At 43.0% G+C, this 24,275-nt stretch overlaps 1 protein-coding gene across 3 annotated transcripts in view; it reads left to right on the top strand.

Annotated features, from left to right (window-relative positions):
* LOC115206430 (CREB-binding protein) overlaps window positions 1–24,275 on the top strand; it is an 84,148-nt gene that overhangs the window by 34,357 nt on the left and 25,516 nt on the right. For all 3 annotated transcript variants that reach the window (XM_029773447.1, XM_029773437.1, XM_029773428.1), the window contains exons 3-12: window positions 5,324–5,488; window positions 6,864–7,113; window positions 11,146–11,259; window positions 12,970–13,230; window positions 13,598–13,688; window positions 20,133–20,270; window positions 20,574–20,691; window positions 21,841–22,027; window positions 22,296–22,358; window positions 23,309–23,430. In XM_029773447.1, coding sequence (XP_029629307.1) covers window positions 5,324–5,488; window positions 6,864–7,113; window positions 11,146–11,259; window positions 12,970–13,230; window positions 13,598–13,688; window positions 20,133–20,270; window positions 20,574–20,691; window positions 21,841–22,027; window positions 22,296–22,358; window positions 23,309–23,430 — 1,509 coding nt within the window. The remainder of the gene's footprint in view (window positions 1–5,323; window positions 5,489–6,863; window positions 7,114–11,145; window positions 11,260–12,969; window positions 13,231–13,597; window positions 13,689–20,132; window positions 20,271–20,573; window positions 20,692–21,840; window positions 22,028–22,295; window positions 22,359–23,308; window positions 23,431–24,275) is intronic.

Here is a 24,275-nt window from a genome sequence, read left to right as displayed (position 1 = left end):
GGACCAAGGCACTTCATATAATTAATTAAAATGCCTTTATTTGTATGGCATGTTCAATGGAAACAAAGTTTAGTAGCTCTGACGCGTTTCCTCTGCATGGACTTCGTCAGGGAGTACAAAGAAATAATAATACAATGTCCTCTTTTGAACAGCTTTTCCAATCACCTCTGATTTGAAGAGGGAGTGGTTACAGAATTCATTGGACTACACCTAGTAAGCTATACTATACACATTAAAAAGTGAGATACTGTACATATGTTATCAAAAAATTCAACTCCAAGCAAGAAGCATCAGAACGCCTATAAAGGTAGTTCTAACTTTAAATATGACTGGGCAAAGTGCCAAGAACAGGAGACCTGTCTATTCCATAGTACACTGGAACACAGCAAACACAGACAACAGTCTAAACATAGCTGAGGACAATGGAGCAAATTGTCCACTAGATGACAGAAAATGGACCTCTCACGACCCTACAGGAAAGGTGAGAAATCCATATCTTCATTTAAACCAGGGTACTTAGTGGCCTGTGGTTTGTAAATCCAAAAACCTTCCCTTTTGATTTAGCTGTTTTAAGATGGTCCCCTTTTCTAATTGAGGCCGGAACATGATCAATACTCATAAATTGTAGGGAGGAAGGGTCCCCATGGTGTAAGGACTTGTAGTGCCTTGCCATGGGGTAGTCTTCATTGCCTACCCGTATGGCATACTTTTGTTTCCGCTAAGCGGTCTTGAAGGCGTCTCTTTGTTCGTCCAATGTAGAACACCTTGCACTGTGGACATTCCAATCTATAGATGACATGAGTGGTTTTGCAGTTGAAATGCTTGACTTGATACTCCATTTTAGAAGCTGTGTCAACAAAATACTTTTTCTGTGCAATAGTTCTGCAATGGTGGCACTGGTGGCACTTTAAAAGAGCCCTTGGGTTTGTGGTCTAGCCATGAGACAACTATTTGAAATGGAGAGACAACCACAACCTTATGACAGAAGACCACTTGGTCTACCTTCGTTTTCAGTTTGAAACTATACTCTCGGGTCTCAGTCGTTGTTTCCGTTAGCTACAGTACTGCTACCAATGCCGTTCTAAGAAATTCAAGCGGTACACCCCTGGTTTGGCATAGGGCATGTGACCACTCTCTCTCATTCTTTATTTTGTTTTCTTTCTCATTCATTCTTCGTGAGTCCTCTTTCTCTCTCGCTGTCCCTCTAACATTCTCTTCCTCTGTCTAGTTTACCTTCATTCTTTCTCTTTTTCTTTCTCATTTTCTTTATCTTCCAATTGTGTGTGTGTGTGTGTGTGCTGGCCCTCCCCGGCCCCTTGGCTCATGATGGAGCTGTAAATCATGTTAAGGGGACGTGTGTGTGGAAGGAGAGAAAGGAGGAGGAGCGAGGGATGGAGAGAGGGAAAGCGGCTATTTCAGAGGCTGTCTCCACATCAGTCTGGGGTGTGTTTTGAATGTATTACATTTTAGTGTATGTTCGCTCTCGTTGGGAGTTGATTCCCCTGCGCCGTTGTGTATTTAAGGCTGGGTGGTATACTGTATACTGGAGTATTGTGACTCCACTGCTTATGGAAGATGTGCTAAATAAATTCTCCAGCTCAGGTAGTAGTGTGTGTGTGTGTCAGAGCTAGAGAGAGCTAGTCTAGAGTTGCCTGCATGTTAAAAGTTATAGCTTGAAGTGTGTTAGCCAGTCAGTAAGCATGTGTGTGCCTGTGCTAGACCAGGCGCGTGAGACCGTTTGTTTGTGGGAGACTAAAGTGAACGTGAGGCAGAGCGGAAGTTGGGAGCGTCAGAGCTCCGCTGTATGTAGGGGTAGGAGCAGACTAGAGCTCAGCTGTTGAGCGTGGCTACACTGCTGCTGGTCTCTGGCTCTTTCATCTGTCTGCTGGAGCGCTGACAACAGCGGGAGAGCCTCCTCCTCTCCACTAAGCACAGCGGAGCACAGTAGAGGAGCATGCTGCTAGAGCAGAGCAGGCAGGGCTGTGTACACATGCACACCAGGAGAGGGATGGACTAGAAATGGGGATTAGGTCATTATGCTCGATTGCTAGTCATCCAACATACTAAAGTGGCAATCAGCAGTTGAAACGATAACAAATTATCTCCTCACCCCTGTTTCGGTAAAAAGCTGAGGGATTGGGCTTGGGAAATGTAATCACTCTCCAATTCATAGACAGAGCTATGGATGCAAGGACTGTCTTTGATATCAAAAGTATAGTTTTAACCATGTTTTGTGGCTAAAGAGTGTTTGTTTACATTTAATTTGTTTACAATCATTGGTAAAACAAGCTTATATTTTGGGTTCTGATGGGGTACGACATTGTAAGCTAGTGAGGTATTTCTTGGGTACATATCATTAAGTCCAAAAATGGATGTAGCAACTGCTGATTGACACTTGAAGACCTGAGCTATACACTGACAAAACATTAAGAATGCCTGCTCTTTCCATGACATAAACTGACCAGGAGAATCCAGGTGAAAGCTATGATCCTTTATTTATGTCACTTGTTAATTCCACTTCAGTCAGTGTAGATGAAGGGGAGTAGATGGGTTAGAGAAGGATTTAAGCCTTGAGACAATTGAGACATGGATTGTGTATGTGTGCCATTCAGAGGGTGAATGGGAAATACAAATGTACAGTCCTTGCGTAAAGTATTCAGACCCCTTCCCCTTTTCCACATTTTATTACGTTATAGCCTTATTCTAAAATTGATTAAATAAATGTTCTTCATCAATCTACACACAATACACCATAATGACAATGTGAAAAGTTTTTTTCAAAATTTTAGGAAATGTTTTTAAATAAACAACTTTTTATTTACATAAGTATTCAGACCTTTTGCTAATAGACTTGAAATTGAGCTCAGGTGCATCCTGTTTCCATTGATCATCCTTGAGATTTTTCTACAAGTTGATTGGAGGCCGCCTGTGGTAAATTCAATTGATTGGACATGATTTGGAAAGGCAAACACCTGTCTATATAAGGTCCCACAGTTGACAGTGCATGTCAGAGCAAAAACCAAGCCATGCGGTTGAAGGAATTGTCCGTAGAGCTCTGAGACAGGATTGAGTCGAGGCACAGATCTGGGGAAGGGTACCAAAAATATTCAGTGGCCTCCATCATTCTTAAATAGAAGAAGTTTGGAACCAACAAGACTCTTCCTAGAGCTGACCGCCCGGACAAACTGAGCAATCGGGGGAGAAGGGCTTTGGTCAGGGAGGTGACCAAGAACCCGATGGTCACTCTGACAGAGCTCCAGAGTTTCTCTGTGGAGATGGGAGAACCTTCCAGAAGGACAACCATCACTGCAGCACTCCACCAATCAGGCCTTTATGGTAGAGTGGCCAGACGGAAGCCACTCCTCAGTAAAAGGCACATGACAGCCTGCTTGGCAAAAGGCACCTAAGGACTCTCAGACCATTAGGAACAAGATTCTCTGGTCTGATGAAACCAAGTTTGAACTCTGGCCTGAATGCCAAGCGTCACATCTGGAGGAAACCAGGCACCATCCCTACGGTGAAGCATGGTGGTGGCAGCATCATGCTGTGGGGATGTTTTTCAGCGGCAGGGGCTGGGAGACTAGTCAAGATTGAGGAAAAGATGAATGGAACAAAGTACAGAGATCCTTGATGAAAACCTGCTCCAGAGCGCTCAGGACATCAGACTGGGTTGAAGGTTCACCTTCCAACAGGACAACGACCCAAAGCACACAGCCAAGACAAAGCAGGAGTGGCTTCGGGACAGTCTCTTAATGTTCTCGAGTGGCCCGGACTTGAACCGGATCGATCATCTGTGAAAATAGCTGTGTAGCGACGCTCCCCATCCAACCTGACAGAGCTTGAGAGGATCTGCGGAGAAGAATGGGAGAAACTCCCCAAATACAGGTGTGCCAAGTTTGTAGTGTTTTACCCAAGAAGACGCAAGGCTTAGATCGCTGCCAAAGGTGCTTCAACAAAGTACGGAGTAAAGGGTCTTAATACTTCTGGCAATGTGATATTTCAGTCTAAACCTGTTTTTGCTTTGTCATTTTGGGGTATTGTGTGCAGATTGATGTCGGGGGGGGGACAAGTCAATCCATTTTAGTATAAGGCTGTAACATAACAAAATTGGAATACTTTCCGAATGCACTGTAAAGGCCTTTGAATGGGGTGTGGCAGTAGGTGCCAGGCGCACAAGTTTGTCAAGAACTGCAATGCTGCTGGGTTTTTCACGCTCAACAGTTTCCCGTGTGTATCAACAATGGTCAACCACCCAAAGGACATCCAGCCAACTTGACACAACTGTAGGAAGCATTGGACTCAACATGGGCCAGCGTCCCTGTGGAACGCTTTCGACACCTTGTAGAGTCCTTGCCCTGACAAATTTAGGGTATATGGGGGTGTAACTCAATATTAGGGAGGTGTTTCTAATGTTCGGTATACTCATTGTAGATGTCATAATTGCATGTTTTAAACCTTATTGGTCATATTGGAAAATCTAAATTAGTGTGTGTTATTTATTCTAAAGAGATTGCAGCTGCGCACTTAACTATTCTGTCCATGCCTGTAACAGATCTTGCACCACCTGTTGGCTCTGAAATAGTGTCTTCTGTGTGTTCAACTCACATTGAGAAGCTAGTCAAGGAAGTTTAATGATGGATAGATAAATGGATGGGATTTGGCAGCCACTCATGGGTAAATGTTTCTTTCATACCTCTGTTTCCTTATTTGCCTGTTTTTGGGTTTCGCAGTTATAACGACAGGGGGACAAAGACCTGTTGAAATAAGTCACATTGCATCTGACCGCTCTCTTGTTTTCATCCATTTCAATGAGCTCCTCCACAAGATCCGACATGTACAATCATCTACAAGTAACTTGATATATATCTATATATCTGTATCTATATATTCATATCTATATATTCATATCTATACCTAGCCTGTGTTGGGTTTAGGTGCTCCCTTGTTTACTATTACATGTTGTGGTTGAGAGATGGTGTGATTTGGGGAGGTCTTGTAACAGGGGCCACTTCCTCTTATCTCAACCACGGAGAGACAGATGTCAACCGTCAGACCCACCATTGCACGTCATTCTCTCCTTCTAGACAATTCCCACAGAATCAGTGCTCAAACACTAGGCTCTTTGGTATTATGTGCAGTAGGGAAACCTGTGGCTGTGCTTTGCAGTGTTGGGGCCCAATTTCATTTTAACCCAATAGGTTAGTTTCACGGTGTTACAGTCCCAAATCATACATTGTCCTGGTCCTTCTTGACCCATTTTGAAACTCAGGAACAGAGACCCGGTTCACCTCAGGGATTGTTCTAATCCCCTGTCTCTCTGTAGATGGGTATGGCTGGCAGTCCTTTTGGGCAGCAGTACAGCCAGGGCGGGGTCCAGCAGCAGATGGGGGTGAACGCCCAGCAGCAGCTCCGGAACAAGGCAGCCCTTGCCAACAGCCTGCCCCCCTTCCCCAGTGACCTGAAAGGGGCCAGCAGCATGCCAAACCTGGTAAGTTCCTCCGACTTTGTAGAAAAGGAGAAATGTAAACCTGCGGTTAGTTTACATGATGACCTAAACGGAGGGTTCTGGGAAAGGTCTGTTTCCATTTGGATCTCGAGCCTCTTCGTCTAGCCCCCTTAAACAGTTGGAATCCGATATCTGTCTGGGGGCCACAAAAATCAGCTCTCAGATCTGATGTGGTCCCCATGCCTTTGGGTTTCAGACTTGTAACCTTGCCCCTACCCTCTTGGTGTTTTCAGATATGAAAGTACTGACTATACAAAATATATGTTAGAATCTCCACTCAGTTTATCAGAGGGTGAAGCCATCATCATATTAATGTGCACACCTACCTAGTCCTTTCAGATGTTTGAACACTGAAGAGATTAGATTAGGTCCTAGTTAGGGGTTTTAGAGACCAGTCCTCTATCATTGACCCCTAGATCCTACGTACTATGAGAGGATTGGTTGAAGCAATACGGTGAAAATTACCCCCTGCCTATCAGAGGACAAAGTAGATGTATTACCACATCGCTAACACCTAGCAAATCCTTTCAGATTTAATCTCACGTAGTGACAAGTCAACTGAAGTCTGAGTCCATTAGTCTCCGCATTGACTTTGAATAACGGTGCAGTTCCCAATGCCGCAGTATTGGAACAATTATTCCGACATTTCTCTTCCATCTCCAAAAGCCAGGCCTGGAATGCAGAATGAGAGATTGTTGGATGGGGAAACATTTGTTAAAAGGCACTCCACTCAGAATATTGTTGTGTAGAGAGAGAGAATGAGGGAAAAGAGGAAGAGAAAAAGAGAGGGGTCTCTTTTTCAAAGCAATGAGTAAATACTGCATGCAAATCTCTCTCCCAGGAACAGGAAAAGGGCCTAATGAACTCATTACAGAGGAAATAGTTTAGTGTTTCTATTTTGGTTAAAGGTTAATGGAGTCTTATGTGAAATAGTTGGATGTTTACCAGGCCTTTTGGGGGGGGGGGCTTTTCTTTCTTTTTGATTCATTCATTGGCTGCCTCCCATTATTCTGTCTGGGAATCGTTCTTTCTCTGTTCACCACTCTTCCCCCGCCGCTCTTTGTCTTTCTCACACAAATGTTTTCCCTCTCTTTCTCCCTAATCAAACCTCACCCCGTTGATCTCGGTATAAATGCGCTTAGTCAGTGTAGATCATCTTTTCTTTTTCAAATTGTGAAAGTAATGTACTTGTATAAGTAGGCTTAATTACAGGGATGGGGCGATTCCATTTCAATATAAACAGTTCAGGGATCCAATTCAAGCGACCTAGTTCCAATTCAAGTAATTGGGTTCAAGCTAAGTTTCAAATAAATCCAGTCTTCCTCACTTATTTGTTGCGGTTTTTTTTCTTCCCAAGGCCCAGATGCAGCAGGTATCCTCCATAGTCCCTGGCGGTGGGGTGTCTGCAGCAACGGCGAGCCACACGGCCGACCCAGAGAAGCGCAAGCTCATCCAGCAACAGCTGGTCCTGCTGCTCCACGCCCACAAGTGCCAGCGGCGGGAGCAGGCCAACGGGGAGGTGCGGGCCTGCGCCCTGCCACACTGCCGTACCATGAAGAACGTCCTCAACCACATGACACACTGCCAGGCCGGCAAGTCCTGCCAGGGTGAGTGTCTGGGGAAGGGGGGTTGTGGTGTTGGTTGCTGGATAAGCGTTGGGGGACTGAGCCTGTGTGAATATGATTGAACACACACTCGTTAATGTCCGGCGGGATATCATTTTTACTCCATTTAATGTAAGAGACATGTATATCTTCTCCTCCTGCCGTTTAGAAGGCTATAGTTTGTTGATTGACGTTGAAGTCAACAGTTGGTTACCTTTCTCTGTGTTGCTGTGCCCAAAGCCACTCGCTCCTCCTTCTCCATGGCTCCATCTGAATTAGTCTTTACGCTATTCCTTGCATCCTATCTGCTCAACTACTTCTCAACCGTATTGGAGAAGGTTGAAGGTCCCTGCCCTCTGACCTTCTCTGTGCATTTTGAGGAGGAAGTGAAGAGAGGATTTGCTGAATTGAGGAAAGGTTCATTTGGAAAGAACCATTGTCTTCCATTCCCTCCCTCCTGTTTGCCCCTGTGACTGACTGAAAGCCTGCTCCAGCCTATATTAATAGTGAGGACACCAGCAGCTATAAATCCCGGGGCTTGTTTTAAAAGCCTGTCTGGGTGCTTAGGCCTAATGTAAATACTCGAGTGGCGTTAGTCTCCACACTGGGTCTGTCTGTCTGGGTGGCTACGGCGCTTTCCTCCCGCCCCGTGCTGCTCTGGACATTAAAGGGTGTCTCTAGGTCGATAGTCTCTGACCTTTAACCCCATGGTGCCAGTCATATTGGTAATGTTTTTTAATGGCTTTGGGGTCAAATGAGGATATGATGTTCTAGGTCTCATCCGGTTTTAATTGGGTTGTGCTGTTTACGTGTTTTTAAAATGGCTTATATTAGTGATTATTTGTTTAAATGGCCTTCTTGTTGTTTGGGTTTGCCTGTTCCAATTTTGTATTTGTTTGACATTTTGTGGTGTAATATGTCATGTACCTACTAGCCCTGTGACTTAATAGGGATAGGCGTCCCGCTAGCAATTCAAATAAATAATCGTAATATTAAACATTTATGAACGTACAAGTATCTTATATCATTTAAAAGCTTAAATTCTTGTTAATCTAACCGCATTGTCCGACTTACAAATAGGCTTTACAGCGAAAGCATATCATGCGATTGTTTGAGGATGGTGCCCCACAACACATTTTTCAACCAGCACAGGCTTCATGAAATCACAAATAGCGATTAAATAAATCACTTACTTTTGAAAATCTTCCTCTCTTTGCAATCCCAAGGGTAACATGAGTGGTCGTTTTGTTAGATAAAATCCTTATTTATATCCCAAAAGGTCTGTTTAGTTGGCGCCATCGATTTCACTAATCCACTCTTTGAACATGCAGACAAAGGAATCCAAAAAGCTACTGCTAAACTTTGTTCAAACAAGTCAAACTACGTTTCTATTTCATCCTCGGGTACCCTAAAATGTAAATAAACTATAATATTTCATACAGAAAGAAGTATGTTCAATAGAAAAGTGAAATTGGCAGGCGCGTCCTGTCGCGCGCGAACAAACTGATTTTCCACTGAGACTCTTTGAACCAAAACTCCAAATTCTTACTCATTTTGTAAGAAACAAGCCTGAAACCTTGAACAAAGACTGACATCTAGTGGAAGCCATAGGAATTGCAATCTGGAAGCTAGAATTGCATAGGACCCATAGCCTTCCATTATAAGAGCCTGGGACCTAAAACAAAAATAATTCCAGTTGGTTTTTCTTTGGGTTTTTGACTACCATATCAGTTGTGTTAGTTTCATACGTTATTTTAACATTTCTACAAACTTCAGTGTTTTCTATCCAATGCTACCAATTCTATGCATATCCTGGCTTCTGGACCTGAGTAACAGGCAGTTTACTTTGGGCACGTCAGTCAGGCGGAAATTCAGGAAAATAGACCCTAGCCCTAAGAAGTTATTAATGATAGCTCAAATACTTGAGGCTTTTCTTTAACCTCACTAGGGTAGGGGGCAGCATTCTGAATTTTGGATGAAAAGTAAACTACCTGCTACTCAGGTCCAGAAGCTAGGATATGCATATAATTGGTAGATTTGGATAGAAAACACAGTTTCCAAAATTGTTAAAATAATGTCTGTGAGTATAACAGAACTGATATGGCAGGCGAAAACCTGAGGAAAATCCATCCAGGAAGTGCTATTATTTTGAAATGCCTGTTTTTCCATTGAAAGCCTATCGACCATACAAAGACTTAGGACCCAGTTCATGATCCCTATGGATTCCACTACATGTGGCCAGTCTTTAGGCATTGTTTCAGGCTTTTACTCTGAAAAATGAGGGAGAAACACCACTTTCAATGAGAGGACAGTGGAAATTTCCAGACATGAGTCCTGCGCATGACCGGGAGTGTGCCTTTGTTTTTCCTTTCCTATTGACGAAGCTATTGTCTGGTTGAAATAAGATTGATTATTTATGACGAAAACAACCTGAGGATTGATTATAAACATCGTTTGACATGTTTCTACGAACCTTTATGGTACTTTTTACATTTTTCGTCTGTCTGTGTTGTGACCGCGCTTTGTTCCAATGGATTACTGAACAAAACGCACCAACAAAACGGAGGTTTTTGAATATAAAGAGGGACTTTATCGAACAAAATGAACATGTATTGTGTAACATGGAGGCTTCGGAGTGCAACCATATGAAGATCATCAAAGGTAAGTGATACATTTTATCGCTATTTCTGACTTCTGTTACTCCTCTTCTTGGCTGCTAACTGTAATGATTTGTCTGCTGGGCGCTGTTCTCAGATAATCGAATGGTTTGCTTTCGCCGTAAAGCCTTTATGAAATCTGACACAGCGGTTGGATTAACAAGAAGTTTATCTTTAAGCTGGTGTATAACATTTGTATCTTTTATGTATGTTTATTATGAGAATTTCTATTTTGTTGAGTTTCACGCTCTGCAATTTCACCGGATGTTGTTTGAGACAGTGGATTACTGAACAAAACGCGTTAACAAAACAGAGGTTTTTGGATATAAAGAGGGACTTTATTGAACAAAACAAACATTTATTGGGTAACTAGGAGTCTTGTGAGTGTAAACATATGAAGATCATCAAAGGTAAGTGATTAATTCTATCGCTATTTCTGACTATTGTAACTCGTCGACTTGGCTGGTTACTGTTTGTAATGATTTGTCTGCTGGGCGCTGTTCTCAGATAATCGCATGGTTGGCTTTCACCATAAAGTATTTTTGAAATCTGACACCGTGGTTGGATTAACAAGAAGTTAATCTTTAAACCGATGTATAACACTTGTATTTTTTATTAATTTTTATAATGAGTATTTCTGTTTTTGAATTTGGCGCTCTGCAATTTCACTGGATGTTGGCCAGGTGGGACGGTAGTGTCCCACACCCCCTAGAGAGGTTAAGTAATATAAACTCTGGGATGAGACTTATTTTATGTTAGCAGGAGTAGAATTACCTCTTTTATACTCTTGAAGGGATGTATCTTAACTTCCACTTAAGTTAATGCATTGATATCAGTAGGATTTTCACCACCATGTGTCTCTAAAGCCCCTAATCATGCTGTTATTGGAGTCTTCCTCCTAAGCAATCACACCATTTACTTCCATTCCCTGGGTCTAAATCAAATCTATTACAGCAATTATCTGACTGTGTGAACACAATGGTACCGTTCTGTTAGTCCACAGGGCCCATTAGGCAACAGGCACATTAGGCTTGGAATAGTTACTATCTTTTGATTAATGTTGTTATTTCTTTGACTCTGTGATTTACTGGGCAAAAGCATGTTTTATGTGCTCAAGTGTTTATTTGCCCAGCTTATATGGTGTCTTGGACAGGAAATGGTCATCTTGTCATAGCTATTGTATGTTTTTCAATGACTCGTTGCCTTTTCTCTCTCCCTCTTTTGTCATCCCTCATCTTTCTTGCTATTTTTCTGTCTTTCATTCAATCTCTCTTCTTTCCTTTCTCACATTCATCATTCTCTCCCTCCCTCCCCCCTCTCTCTCTCTTCCTCTCCCTCTCTCTCTTCTTCTCCCTCTCTTATCCCTCTATCCCCTCAGTGGCTCACTGTGCGTCGTCCAGACAGATCATTTCTCACTGGAAGAACTGCACGCGGCATGACTGTCCCGTCTGCCTGCCGCTGAAGAACGCCAGCGACAAAAGGAACCAGCAGCGTGAGTACCCCTAGGACCCTTTAGTCCATCACACACGTGTGTGTGTGTGTGTAACGTTGGGTATTGTGTAATATCCTCCCATACAGGTGTTTTGGCATTAGCATAGCCATTCAAGTAGATACAGTGCACTCGGAAGGTATTCAGAACCCTTTTTCCACATTTTGGTACGTTACAGCCATATCCTAAAATTGATTCAATTGTTTTGTTTCCCCATCGATCTACACTCAATACCCCATTTTTGCAAATGTATTTTAAAAACATAATGGAAATATAGCATTTACATAAGTATTCAGACCCTTCAATGCTGCAGAATGTTTTTGGTTACCTTCCCCAGATCTGTGTCTCAACACAATCTTGTCTCAGAGCTCTACGGACAATTCTTTCGACCTCATGGCTTGGTTTTTGCTCTGACATGCACTGTCAACTGTAGGACTGTATATAGACAGGTGTGCCTTTCCAAATCTTGTCCAATCAATTGAATTCACCAAAGGTGGACTCCAATCAAGTTATAGAAACATCTCAAGGATGCAGGTATTGTGTGTAGATTGAGTTAATGCTGTAAAGTAACAAAATGTGAAAAAGTCCAGGGGTCTGAATACTTTCCGAACGCACTGTAGATAAACCGGTTGTCGCCCCTCAGCAAGTTTTCATACAGAAATCGGTCTCCTCAGTCATTATTACATCTGCCACATTATATTTCATTTTATTTTATTTGCATATTGTAGGTACAGATACAAAAACTTTGACACATTGAATTTACAACAGATGCATTGCACACTATAACACAATTTGGCTATAAATGATTTACGATGTAAATCAAATTTAATTTGTCACATGCACCGAATACAACAGGTGTAGGTAGACCTTACAGTGAAATGCATACATTGTTGGTTAAGGGCTTGTATGTAAGTAAAAAAAAAAATATGTTTTATTTTTTTTACAATGCAACTGAATTGTCAACAGAGAAGCATGCTGAGCTGAGAGGATGAACCATAGAGTGAGTGAGCGAGTGAAGTTTTCAGTGGCGCCACCTGCAGGCCTTATCCCTAGCTGTGCTCTGTGCTGGCTATAAAGGATTCCTGTAGAATGCTGGGCCTGTAATCTGACACCCTGGGGGAGGGGCTCCGGAGTTTCTATCTGTGGAGGAGGGGCTCAGGGGGAGAACTCTCTCTGATTGGCCAGAAAACCAGTGACAGATTTAAATCCCCCACAGAGGCAACCTGCATATGCTCTCTGCCTGTCACAGATCAACATACAGTAAGGCATAGAGCAATAGTAGGATCTTTGGGTGGAAGCGGATAAATATTATTTTAGATCATAAAAATGTAGGCTTTACAATTTTGTTTTGTTTTAACTACTTTAGTTTTTTTATGACTTCTATGAGAGAAATAATTTACTTAATCTTTGCCAGTAAGTAGATTGCTTTTCATCAAACGTAACATACGGCAGACCTTTTCTGGAAGGGCATACTAATGATTTATTAACATAGGCCCAAGCCAAGTCCTAACTGTAGTTCTGTTTGTTGTCAATGAGAACTGGGGGAGAAAGGTGAGTTATGTGCAGTTGGGCTTCATCGCTAGTGTTCATAATTACTCACATCTCCCTCTCCACTTCCCCCCCCTCTTCAATTTGATACAAAAGTAATTGTATTGCCAAAGCAACAAGGTTTCTCTTTGAAATGTTTCAAAAATGTCTCCGCTCTCTCTTCAGCCATGGTGGGTTCGCCCGGCGCCAGCCTGCAGAGTGCCATCAATGCCACGGTGGGCACGGGCCCTCCCGGCAGCTCCCCGGGTTCCTCCATGAACAGTGGCGGTGCCAGCAGCGGGCACATCGACCCCAGTTCCATGCAGCGGGCCTACGCTGCCCTGGGCCTGCCCTACGGTAACCAGTCCCCTGCTCAGGGACAGGGAGGACCTGGAGGACAGAACACAGCCCAGGGAGGGCAGCAGCTACGCTCCATCAATGCACTAGGTAAGAATGTTGTGGTCTCATTGGAGTTTTAGGCTAGGTTACTGTAAAGCACTTGAGGACAATAGGATAAGAGCATCTGCTGAATGACTAAATTGTAAATGTAAAAATGGGTTGATAGATACATACGATTGATTCAACTGAATTGAATTTTGGGTTTGCAAATATGCACAATTTGAAATCCCAGACACATGAAATAGGTATTTAAAACCAATGATTGGTTTGTTTGATTGGTTGGTTGACTCGTTAATTCATTTTGGTATAGTTCTCTGTATAAGGGTCCCGTGTGATGAGTCGAAGGGGTATAGTGAGGGTATTGGTCACTGTTTTGGTGGTAATGCTGCCTCTGGTTGGCTGTGTTCTCTCACAGGCACTAACATGAACATGGCCGGAGGAGGGGTGGGCGTGCCCTCAGAGACCGGCATACTCTCGGACTCATCGCTCCCCTCGTCGCTCAACAAGTGAGTCCGCTCACCCATTTGGATTGTCTCTCTGAATTCTGTGCCCTAGATCACTCCAACTGGGTGGTACAAAGCTGGGCCCACTACAGTGTACAGCAGCACTCACCATTTTTACAATGAGCTCCAAAAGTATTGGGATAGTTACCATTTTTTGGTTTTGTCTCTGTACTCCAGCACTTTGGAATTGAAATGATCAAATGACTGAGGTTAAAGTGCGGACTGTCAGCTTTAATTTGAAGGTATTTTCATCCATATCGGGTGAACCGTTTAGAAATTACAGCACTTGTTGTACATAGTCCTCCCTGTTTTAGGGGAACAAAAATATTAGGACTAATTCACTTGTTTTAAGGAAGTCAAAAGTGTATTATTTGGTCCCATATTGCTAGCATGCAATGATTGCATTAAGCTTGTGACAACAAATTTGGTGGATGCATTTGCTGTTTGTTTTGTTTGTGTTCCAGATGAGTTTGTGCCAAATAGAAATGAATGGTAAGTAATGTATTGTCATTTTGGAGTCACTTTGATTGTAAATAAGAATAGAATATGTTTCTAGAGACGTATACATTAATGTGGATGCTAGTATGATTACGGATAGTCCTGAATGAATCGTGAATAATGATTGCGAAAGTTAGTCGCACAAATATCATGCCTTCTTGACATGCCAACCTCTTACCATTACAATAACAGGGGAGGATAGCATTTTATATCATACCCCCAAGACATGCTAACCTCTCACCATTACAATAACAGGGGAGGATAGCATTTTATATCATAACCCCAAGACATGCTAACCTCTCACCATTACAATAACAGGGGAGGTTAGCATTTTATATCATACCCCCAAGACATGCTAACCTCTCACCATTACAATAACAGGGGAGGTTAGCATTTTATATCATAACCCCAAGACATGCTAACCTCTCACCATTACAATAACAGGGGAGGTTAGCATTTTATATTACATTTTAGTCATTTAGCAGACGCTCTTATCCAGAGCGACTTACAGTAGTGAATGCATACATTTCATTTCATGCATTTTTTTTTGTACTGGCCCCCCATGGGAATCGAACCCACAACCCTGGCATTGCACACACCATGCTCTACCAACTGAGCCACAGGGAAGGCCCAATATCATACCCCCAAGACATGCTAACCTCTCACCATTACAATAACAGGGGAGGATAGCATTTTATATCATACCCCCAAGACATGCGAACCTCTCACCATTACAAGAACAGGGGAGGATAGCATTTTATATCATACCCCCAAGACATGCTAACCTCTCACCATTACAATAACAGGGGAGGTTAGCATTTTATATCATACCCCCAAGACATGCTAACCTCTCACCATTACAATAACAGGGGAGGATAGCATTTTATATCATACCCCCAAGACATGCTAACCTCTCACCATTACAATAACAGGGGAGGTTAGCATTTTATATCATACCCCCAAGACATGCTAACCTCTCACCATTACAATAACAGGGGAGGATAGCATTTTATATCATACCCCCAAGACATGCTAACCTCTCACCATTACAATAACAGGGGAGGTTAGCATTTTATATCATACCCCCAAGACATGCTAACCTCTCACCATTACAATAACAGGGGAGGTTAGCATTTTATATCATACCCCCAAGACATGCTAACCTCTCACCATTACAATAACAGGGGAAGATAGCATTTTATATCATACCCCCAAGACATGCTAACCTCTCACCATTACAATAACAGGGGAGGATAGCATTTTATATCATACCCCCAAGACATGCTAACATCTCACCATTACAATAACAGGGGAGGTTAGCATTTTTATGGGGGTATGATATTTCTGCAGCTAACCTTCTCACTAATCATTATTTACAGTTCATTCAGGACTCTCCGTTATCATGGTAGAATCCACATGAATGTAGATGTGTTTAGAAGCATATTCTATTCTTATTTACAAGTGACTCCAAAATGACACTACATTATTTACCATTTATTTTATTCAGACCCCTTCACCTTTTCCACATTTTGTTACAACACAACCTTATTCTAAAATGTAGTAATTAAAAAAATTTCCTCATCAATCTACACACAATATCCCATAATGGCAAAGTGAAAACCATTTTATTAAAAAATAATACCTTTTAGTATTCAGACCTTTTTGCTATGAGACTTGAAATTGAGCTCATGTGCATGCATCCTGTTTCCATTGATCATCGTTGAAATGTTTCTACAACTTGATTCGAGTTTATTTGGAAAGGCGCACACCTGTCTATATAAGGTCCCACAGTTGACAGTGCATGTCAGCAAAAGACAAGCCATGAGGTTGAAGGAGTTGTCGCATAGCTCCTTGACAGGATTGTGTTGAGGCACAGATCTGGGGAAGGGTACCTAAAAATTCTGCAGCATTGAAGGTCCCCAAAAACACAGTGGCCTCCATCATTCTTAAATGGAAGAAGTTTGGAACCACCAAGACTTTTTCTAGAGCTGGCCGCCTGACCAAACTGGGCAATTTTAACATCTTGACCATGTTCTGTTATAATATCCACCCGGCACAGCCAGAAGAGGACTGGCCACCCCTCATAGCCTGGTTCCTCTCTAGGTTTCTTCCTAGGTTTTGGCCTTTCTAGGGAGTTTTTCCTAGGAAGTTTTTCCTAGCCACCGTGCTTCTTTCACCTGCATTGCTTGCTGTTTGGGGTTTTAGGCTGGGTTTCTGTACAGCACTTTGAGATATCAGCTGATGTACGAAGGGCTATATAAATACATTTGATTTGATTTTGATTTGATTTGAATCGGGGGAGAAGGGCTAGGGCTTGATGGCCTAAAAATCATACCTCGTTTTTTCTTGTTTTTTTTCTTCCAAATGTATGGGTGATTCACGATATCTATACATTTCAAACAGTCTGCAATAATCTAATGAATTCAGGTGTTGTGAGGTTATACCTATACTAAATATAAGCCTTCCACAACCATAAGACACACTAATAAGTTAATTATTTGGTCAAAATAGTTGGCTAATAGTTGAGTAGCCAGCTAATATTTATATTTCAAGTTGAGCCAACGTGTATCTATTTGCTAGATAACAAGGTAGAACAGTTGAATTGCTATGAACACACCCTTCTGTCCGTCTCCAACTGTTTGAGCAGCATGTTAGCCTGTCCACTTTGTTCAAATGTTGAAATCAAGTGGCCTACCTTATTTCTCAGAATGAGAGCGATTTGCTAATTCCTTGTGTTTTATGCTTATTGCAAGTTTATAAAACAGACTAGACAGCTAGTATAATAGACTGACTAAAGTGTTGCTAACGGTACGTGGTACCACAATGCCGCGCGTGTCAAACTGAGCATTCATTTTCCTGAATCGGTGTTCATTGATACGCTTGTTTTAGTAGTGTCTGCTCTGCACACAATTTGAGTAGTTGAGACATAAAAAGGATATTGTTAGAAATGTAACTTCTCTATTATTCTCTGGTGTAAATGGGAAGGTGCACAGAGGAGCGCAACAAACCAGACCAAAAATACAACACGAGAACAAGCGGACATAAATGCTCATAAAAACAAAAAAGAACAAAACCTTCATCCTTGCGATACAGGCATTTGGAATATCGCGCAAAAACATACATTCGAATTAATCAAATTAATTTGATATACCGCCCAGCCATAAGAAGGGTCTTGGTCAGGGCGGTGACCAAGAACCCGATGGTCACTCTGACAGAGCTCCAGAGTTCCTCTATGGAGTTGGGAGAACCTTCCAGAATAACAACCATCTCTGCGGCATTCCACCAATCAGGTCTTTATAGTTGTGGCCAGGCGGAAGCCACTCCTCAGTAAAAGGCACCTAAAGGAGACTCAGACCATGAGAAACAAGATTCTCTGGTCTGATGAATGCGTCACGTCTTGAGGAAACCAGGCACCGCTCATCACTTGGACAATACCATCCCTACAATGAAGTATGGTGGTGGCAGCATCATGCTGTGGGGATGTTTTTCCAGCAGTAGGGACTGGGAGACTGGTCAGGATGGAGGGAAAGATGAACAGCTCAAAGTACAGAGAGGTCCTTGAAAACCTGCTCCAGAGAGCTCAGGACCTCAGACTGGGGCGACGATTCACCTTCCAACAGGACAACGACTCTAAGCACACAGCCAAGACAATGCAGAAGTGGCTTCAGGACAAGTCTCTGAATGTCCTTGAGTGGCCCAGCCACAAAAAGTGAAGGTCTGAATACTTTGGTTCACCCGATATGGATGATAATTCCCTCAAATTAAAGCGAACAGTCTGCACTCTAACCTCAGTCATTGTACAGAGCCGAAACAACAAACAATGTGTCACTGTTGCAATACTTTTGGAGCTCACTGTATATTCTATTAAAATAGTAGCTTTCATGAGGAAGAAAAAAAATCTGCACAAAAACATCTGTTTTCGGCTTAGTTCTAGTGAAACACGTCAATTCTGGTCTTCATTTTTAAAAGTTTGAAAGTGTTGATCTGGCTCTTTTTACCCTTAGCGGTTCTACTCTACCATTGAAATCACCTTGAAGGTGCCTCTACGTCATCTCAAAGGGAAGAGTTTGGTATGAAATCCACTCCCTTGTAGATGTGATGGGTGGTACCACCTCGAGGCTTACTATAAAAGCAGGTGACAGCGAGCTTTATTTGGCAATGGTCTTGGTAAGTGGAGTGTGCCAATCAATATATTTTGCGTGACTCTTCCTTGACTAGACCACTATTCAAAAGGCAGTAAGGCACATTTCCGCATATGACCAAATTAAACGTTTTTGCTTACTGTTTCATACACATCTACATGATTAACCAAGGAAAAATATATATGTGGGCTATGAGGATTATATGTTTATATTCATAGCTACATCCATCGTAACAAGAAATAGATGACAATGGTCATGTCAACTCATATTTTTTTCGCAATGACTGACTGGTGGCACAGTGCGCTAAAACAGTTGGCTCATATTTCAATGGTTGTGAGATCTAATCCTACATGTGGCAGATATATTTATAAATCCTTTATTTACAGTATTCATCCCGTGCCCACACACTTCTAGTTCTGAAAAGTGAAAGCATACCTGTGAGACTGGTCGGCCTGGTAGTAGTTGTAGGTTTTTATACACTACCCAAGACCAATCTGGGAGTTCATTTGATCATTGGAAAAATAGTTACTTTAGTGCTGATTGAGTTGAGCCCCATATCTTAATTTTGAAGGTGATGACTGCACTTTTCCCAACACAATACTGCAAAGAATGTTTCCACATTTCAAATATTTTTTTACGCCCTGAGGGAAATTGGAACTTACTCCGCACGCGCCGATAGATGTCAGGAACTCCCTACCTTACCACTGAGTTAACAGGGAAGATAGATGTCAGGAACTCACCACCTTACCACTGAGTTAACAGGGAAGATAGATGTCAGGAACTCACCACCTTACCACTGAGTTAACAGTGCAGATAGATGTCAGGAACTCACCACCTTACCACTGAGTTAACAGGGCAGATAGATGTCAGGAACTCACCACCTTACCACTGAGTTAACAGGGCAGATAGATGTCAGGAACTCACCACCTTACCACTGAGTTAACAGGGCAGATAGATGTCAGGAACTCACCACCTTACCACTGAGTTAACAGGGCAGATAGATGTCAGGAACTCACCACCTTACCACTGAGTTAACAGGGCAGATAGATGTCAGGAACTCACCACCTTACCACTGAGTTAACAGGGCAGATAGATGTCAGGAACTCACCGCCTTACCACTGAGTTAACAGGGCAGATAGATGTCAGGAACTCACCGCCTTACCACTGAGTTAACAGGGCAGATAGATGTCAGGAACTCACCGCCTTACCACTGAGTTAACAGGGCAGATAGATGTCAGGAACTCACCGCCTTACCACTGAGTTAACAGGGCAGATAGATGTCAGGAACTCACCACCTTACCACTGAGTTAACAGGGCAGATAGATGTCAGGAACTCACCACCTTACCACTGAGTTAACAGGGCAGATAGATGTCAGGAACTCACCACCTTACCACTGAGTTAACAGGGCAGATAGATGTCAGGAACTCACCACCTTACCACTGAGTTAACAGGGCAGAGCCATTTTTGCTCACAATGCACACAATGTTATCAGAGCGTGTCAGTGGATTTCTGGTAAGTATACTTTAGTGAGAAAGTGTTGGGATCAGGTACAACTGTTTACCCACCCCCAAAATGAATATTTAAGAGCAATTCCCCACCACTTCTCACCTGAATGCGTTGTTTGAATATATGAAAGGGTTGGGAAAAGGCTGAAATTGGGGTTAAATCCCTGATAACTACAATGCCACTATCTACTCAGTTACTTGACACAGCATTACAGAAGTTATTCTCTCATAGTTACCTTGGTGTTACTCTTATGATGACATGTTTCCTAAGCGGTCTTGCTCTCCTCTCTCCGTCCTCCAGTCAGTTGATGCCAGACGGGTTGGGCATGGGGGGCATGGGCAACCTGCCGGGCGCCAACCCTCTCTCTGCCTCGGGGGTGAGGAAGACGTGGCACGAGCACGTCACTCAGGACCTACGCACCCACCTGGTGCACAAACTGTAAGTACCACCAAGATGCTTGCATTCTCTTCCTTCAATGTTTTTTCTCAATGGCCATGAATCTATCGGGGTTTAATAGGTGGATAACCCACATGGTTTTGCCACCATAGGGCTAAGGGTATAGGAGTTGATTTGGGATTGGCCCACTGTTCACTTACCTCGCCCGTTCAGATCAGTGTTATGAAAGGAAAAGCAATTTTCTGATTGAGGTTGCCGCTACCTCAACTCACTCTTTAATTCTCCCTTTATGCTGTCCCTCTTTCCCTCCACCATCCCTTCCTTCTTCTCCCTGTCCTCCCCCAGAGTACAAGCCATATTCCCCACCCCAGACCCCGCAGCACTGAAGGATCGGCGGATGGAGAACCTGGTGGCATACGCTAGGAAGGTGGAAGGGGACATGTACCAGTCTGCCAACAGCAGGGTAATGAACTTCAGTGGAGGCTGCTGAGGGGAGGACAGCTCATAATGGCTGGAACCGAGCAAATGGAATGGCATCAAACACATTGAAGCTATGTGTTTAATGTATTTGATACCATTCCGCTCCAGCCATTACCAAGAGCCTGTCCTCCCCCAATTAAGGTGCCACCAACCTCCTGTGATGAACTCACTACTGCTTGAAACGCCAACATAGGCTGCATTCCAATCTCCACCCTTCTCCCTTAGTGTGCACTTGAAGTAGCTGATATAACATTTAATATAGTAAACAAAATATATACTCAACAAAAATATAAATGCAACATACAACAATTTCAGCTGTTTTACTGAGTTACAGTTCAAATCAGGAAATCAGTCAATTTAAATAAATAAATTAGGCCCTCATCTATGGATTTCAAGTGACTAGGCAGGGGAGCAGACATGGGTGGGCCTGGCATAGGACATAGCCCACCCATTATCCCACCTATTGGGGAACTAGGCCCAGCCAATCAGATTGAGTTTTTCCCCAAAAAAGGGCTTTATTACAGACAGAAATACTCCTCAGTTTCATCAGCTGTGCAGGTGGCTGGTCTCAGACGATCCCGCAGGTGACGAAGCCGGATGTGGAGGTCCTGGGCTGGCGTGGTTACACGTGGTCTCCGGTTGTGAGGGCGTTTGGACGTACTGTCAAATTCTCTGAAACGACAGAGGTGGCTTATGGTAGAGAAATGAATTTTCAATTCTCTGGCAACAGCTTTGGTGGACATTCCTGCAGTCAGCATGCCAATTGTACCCTCCCTCAAAACCTGAGACGTCTGTGGCATTGTGTTGTGTGACAAAACGGCACATTTTAGTGACCTTTTATTGTCCCCAGCACAAGGTGCACCTGTGTAATGATCATGCTGTTTAATCAGCTTCTTGATATGGAACACCTGTCACGTGGATGGATTATCTTGGCAATGGAGCAATGCTCACCAACATGGATGTAAACCCATTTGTTCGCAGAATTTGAGGAAAATAAGCTTTTTGTGTGTGTGGAACATTTCTGGGATCTTTTATTTCAGCTCATGAAACATGGGGCCAACACTTTACATGTTGCGTTTATATTTTTGTTCAGTATACGTTATTTCTAATCTCGTGTTGTCAATTTCTGCAGGACGAGTATTACCACTTCCTGGCGGAGAAGATCTATAAGATCCAGAAGGAGTTGGAGGAGAAGAGGCGCTCGCGGCTCCAGAAGCAGCCTGGCCCCATGGCAGTGGGGGGCCCAGGGGCCCAGCAGCAGCCTGGCATGCCCCCTCAGCCGAACTCCATGGGTCCTGGCCAGTCCCCACGGCCAGCCAGTGAGTACCCTGGACCTCTGGAGACCCCTCTATTGAAGGAGGGAGCAACATAATCACTTATGTTTATTATCATCCTATTACCATGTGTGGGGCCAACCCTTCTTTCATGCATTAACTGTGGAAATTTGACCTAAGTGTAAGTTAGCATTTGGGCCTATAACAGGATAATGATATGTTTGGTTGAAGTAGGTGTTTGAGGCTGTAATTAGCTAATTTGGAAGCTTTGGTATATGACATGTTGACCACCTCTCATCCTCCTCTCTTTCAGATGGATCTGTGCCTGTGCCCAACGTGCCAAATCAGATCATGCCTCGCATGCAGGTGTCTCAAGGTACCAGTCCTTCTCCTACACTTCAACACTTGTTTCTCATCCTCCTTTCATCCAGACACAGTCAAGTGCTCAGTGACTGTCAACCCCCCTGGTAGCCAGTTGATTATATACTATAATCACTAACATAGTAAAGGGTAAATACTCCCAATATGCAAATAGTGTAAATGGTTTATTCAGAAACTGTTTCTCCATAAATGTTTATTTACATAATTAGAGCCAGTGTTTCTCCTGTATTCATTTAAAAAGCTAAAAGAATGAAACCAATAAAATAAACAATGAATTTTGGAGTACTTTTGGAATGGCTGAATTACTGACCGGGCATGCGGGGCATATGGCCAGGGGCCCCGATTTTTGCAGAAGAACACAGAATTAGTCATGGCAAAATGAGTAGAATTGCAAGAAATTAGCTTTCACGCAGCAACATGTTCTGTCAGCTCCATGACAAAATGTGTAGATTTGCAGAAAAAATTGCTTTACAATTGTACATTTTTTCTCTTGGCTCCTTGGGGAAAAAAGTAGCCACTTTTTGATCCAGAAAAAACCTTGCTTATTGCTAATAAAACACCTGCCTGATAATATGGAATGGTGCCATGTATATGTTTTTACCAATATGCTATTGCGCTCATCATGGTGTCTGCACAATTTTGGAGTAGAATGTATTTTTAAAGTCACTGTAAATGACATCAGTCATTCTACAAAAAATATCCTGGGGTGGCACCCCCCGCCCCTTTGACTTATTCCACCGTGGCAAAACAAATTATAGTGGAAGCACTAACAGGAAATTAACAAATTTGTGAAAAGTTATGACTTAGCGCCTAACTGACTCTGGCTCCTTCACCTGCTCATCAGAGCATAGGATTATTAATGACAACATCTCAGTGTATTGTAGACAACACTAATCCTGTGTGTGTGAACTGTATGTTTGTGTGTGCTTCTCTTCTCCCACATAGGAATCAATCAGTTCAACCCCATGGCGATGCAGAACGTGCAGATGTCCCAGGCGCCCATGGGGGCCCGCGCCGCCTCGCCCATGAACCACTCGCAGCAGATGAACATGAGCTCTGTCCCAGCGGTGAGACCTCCATGCTCCCTCTATGCCCCACTTAACTCTTTCCTTCCTTCTGTATCTCCTTCTCTCACTTTCTCCTCTTCTCTCTCACTTCCTCTTCCCGTCTTGCTCCCTCTCTCACTTCCTCTCCCCGTCTTGCTCCCTCTCTCACTTCCTCTTCCCGTCTTGCTCCCTCTCTCACTTCCTCTCCCCGTCTTGCTCCCTCTCTCACTCCCTCTCCCCGTCTTGCTCCCTCTCTCACTCCCTCTCCCCGTCTTGCTCCCTCTCTCACTTCCTCTTCCCGTCTTGCTCCCTCTCTCTCTCTGTTTTACTAGAGTCTATAGAAAGTCTACACCTCCTTGAGTGTTTTAAACAGGGATTAAATTCGATTTTATTTCTACACGGACTACTCCACATTTTCGAAGTGAAAGAAAGTTATAAAAAATAGCTGAAAAGTAAAACTGTCCTCTTAACTTTTTACCTGGGCTTTGGTCCTTTCATATTTCTTTTGATCCTGACAAACTCCCCATTCCCTGCCGGTGACAAGCATACCTGTGACAAGCATACCTGTAACATGATGCTGCCCCCACAATACTTCAAAATGGAGAGGGTTTCACCCAACCCTGTAGTTTTTAATTTAGGCCAAAAAGTGTTGTCTTGCAATGTTGTTTACAGAATGGATGATTCGGAATGGATTTAACACAGGCTTCTTCTCACTTTGTCATACAGCCCAGTAATATGGAGTGAATCCAATGTTGTTGATCCCTTTGTGCTTTCAAGTATTGTGGTGTCAGCATACTTTTATGGGTAATGCTTATTATCAGCAGTGACTAGGGAGGTTGTTGGGATCAAAATAAATATGGAAGGGG

The sequence above is a fragment of the Salmo trutta genome, chromosome 1 (assembly GCF_901001165.1).
Source record: "Salmo trutta chromosome 1, fSalTru1.1, whole genome shotgun sequence".
NCBI classification, from domain to species: Eukaryota; Metazoa; Chordata; class Actinopteri; order Salmoniformes; family Salmonidae; genus Salmo; species Salmo trutta.
The sequence above is the reverse complement of the archived record's forward strand: the minus strand, read 5'-3'. Positions and strand labels throughout refer to the sequence as shown.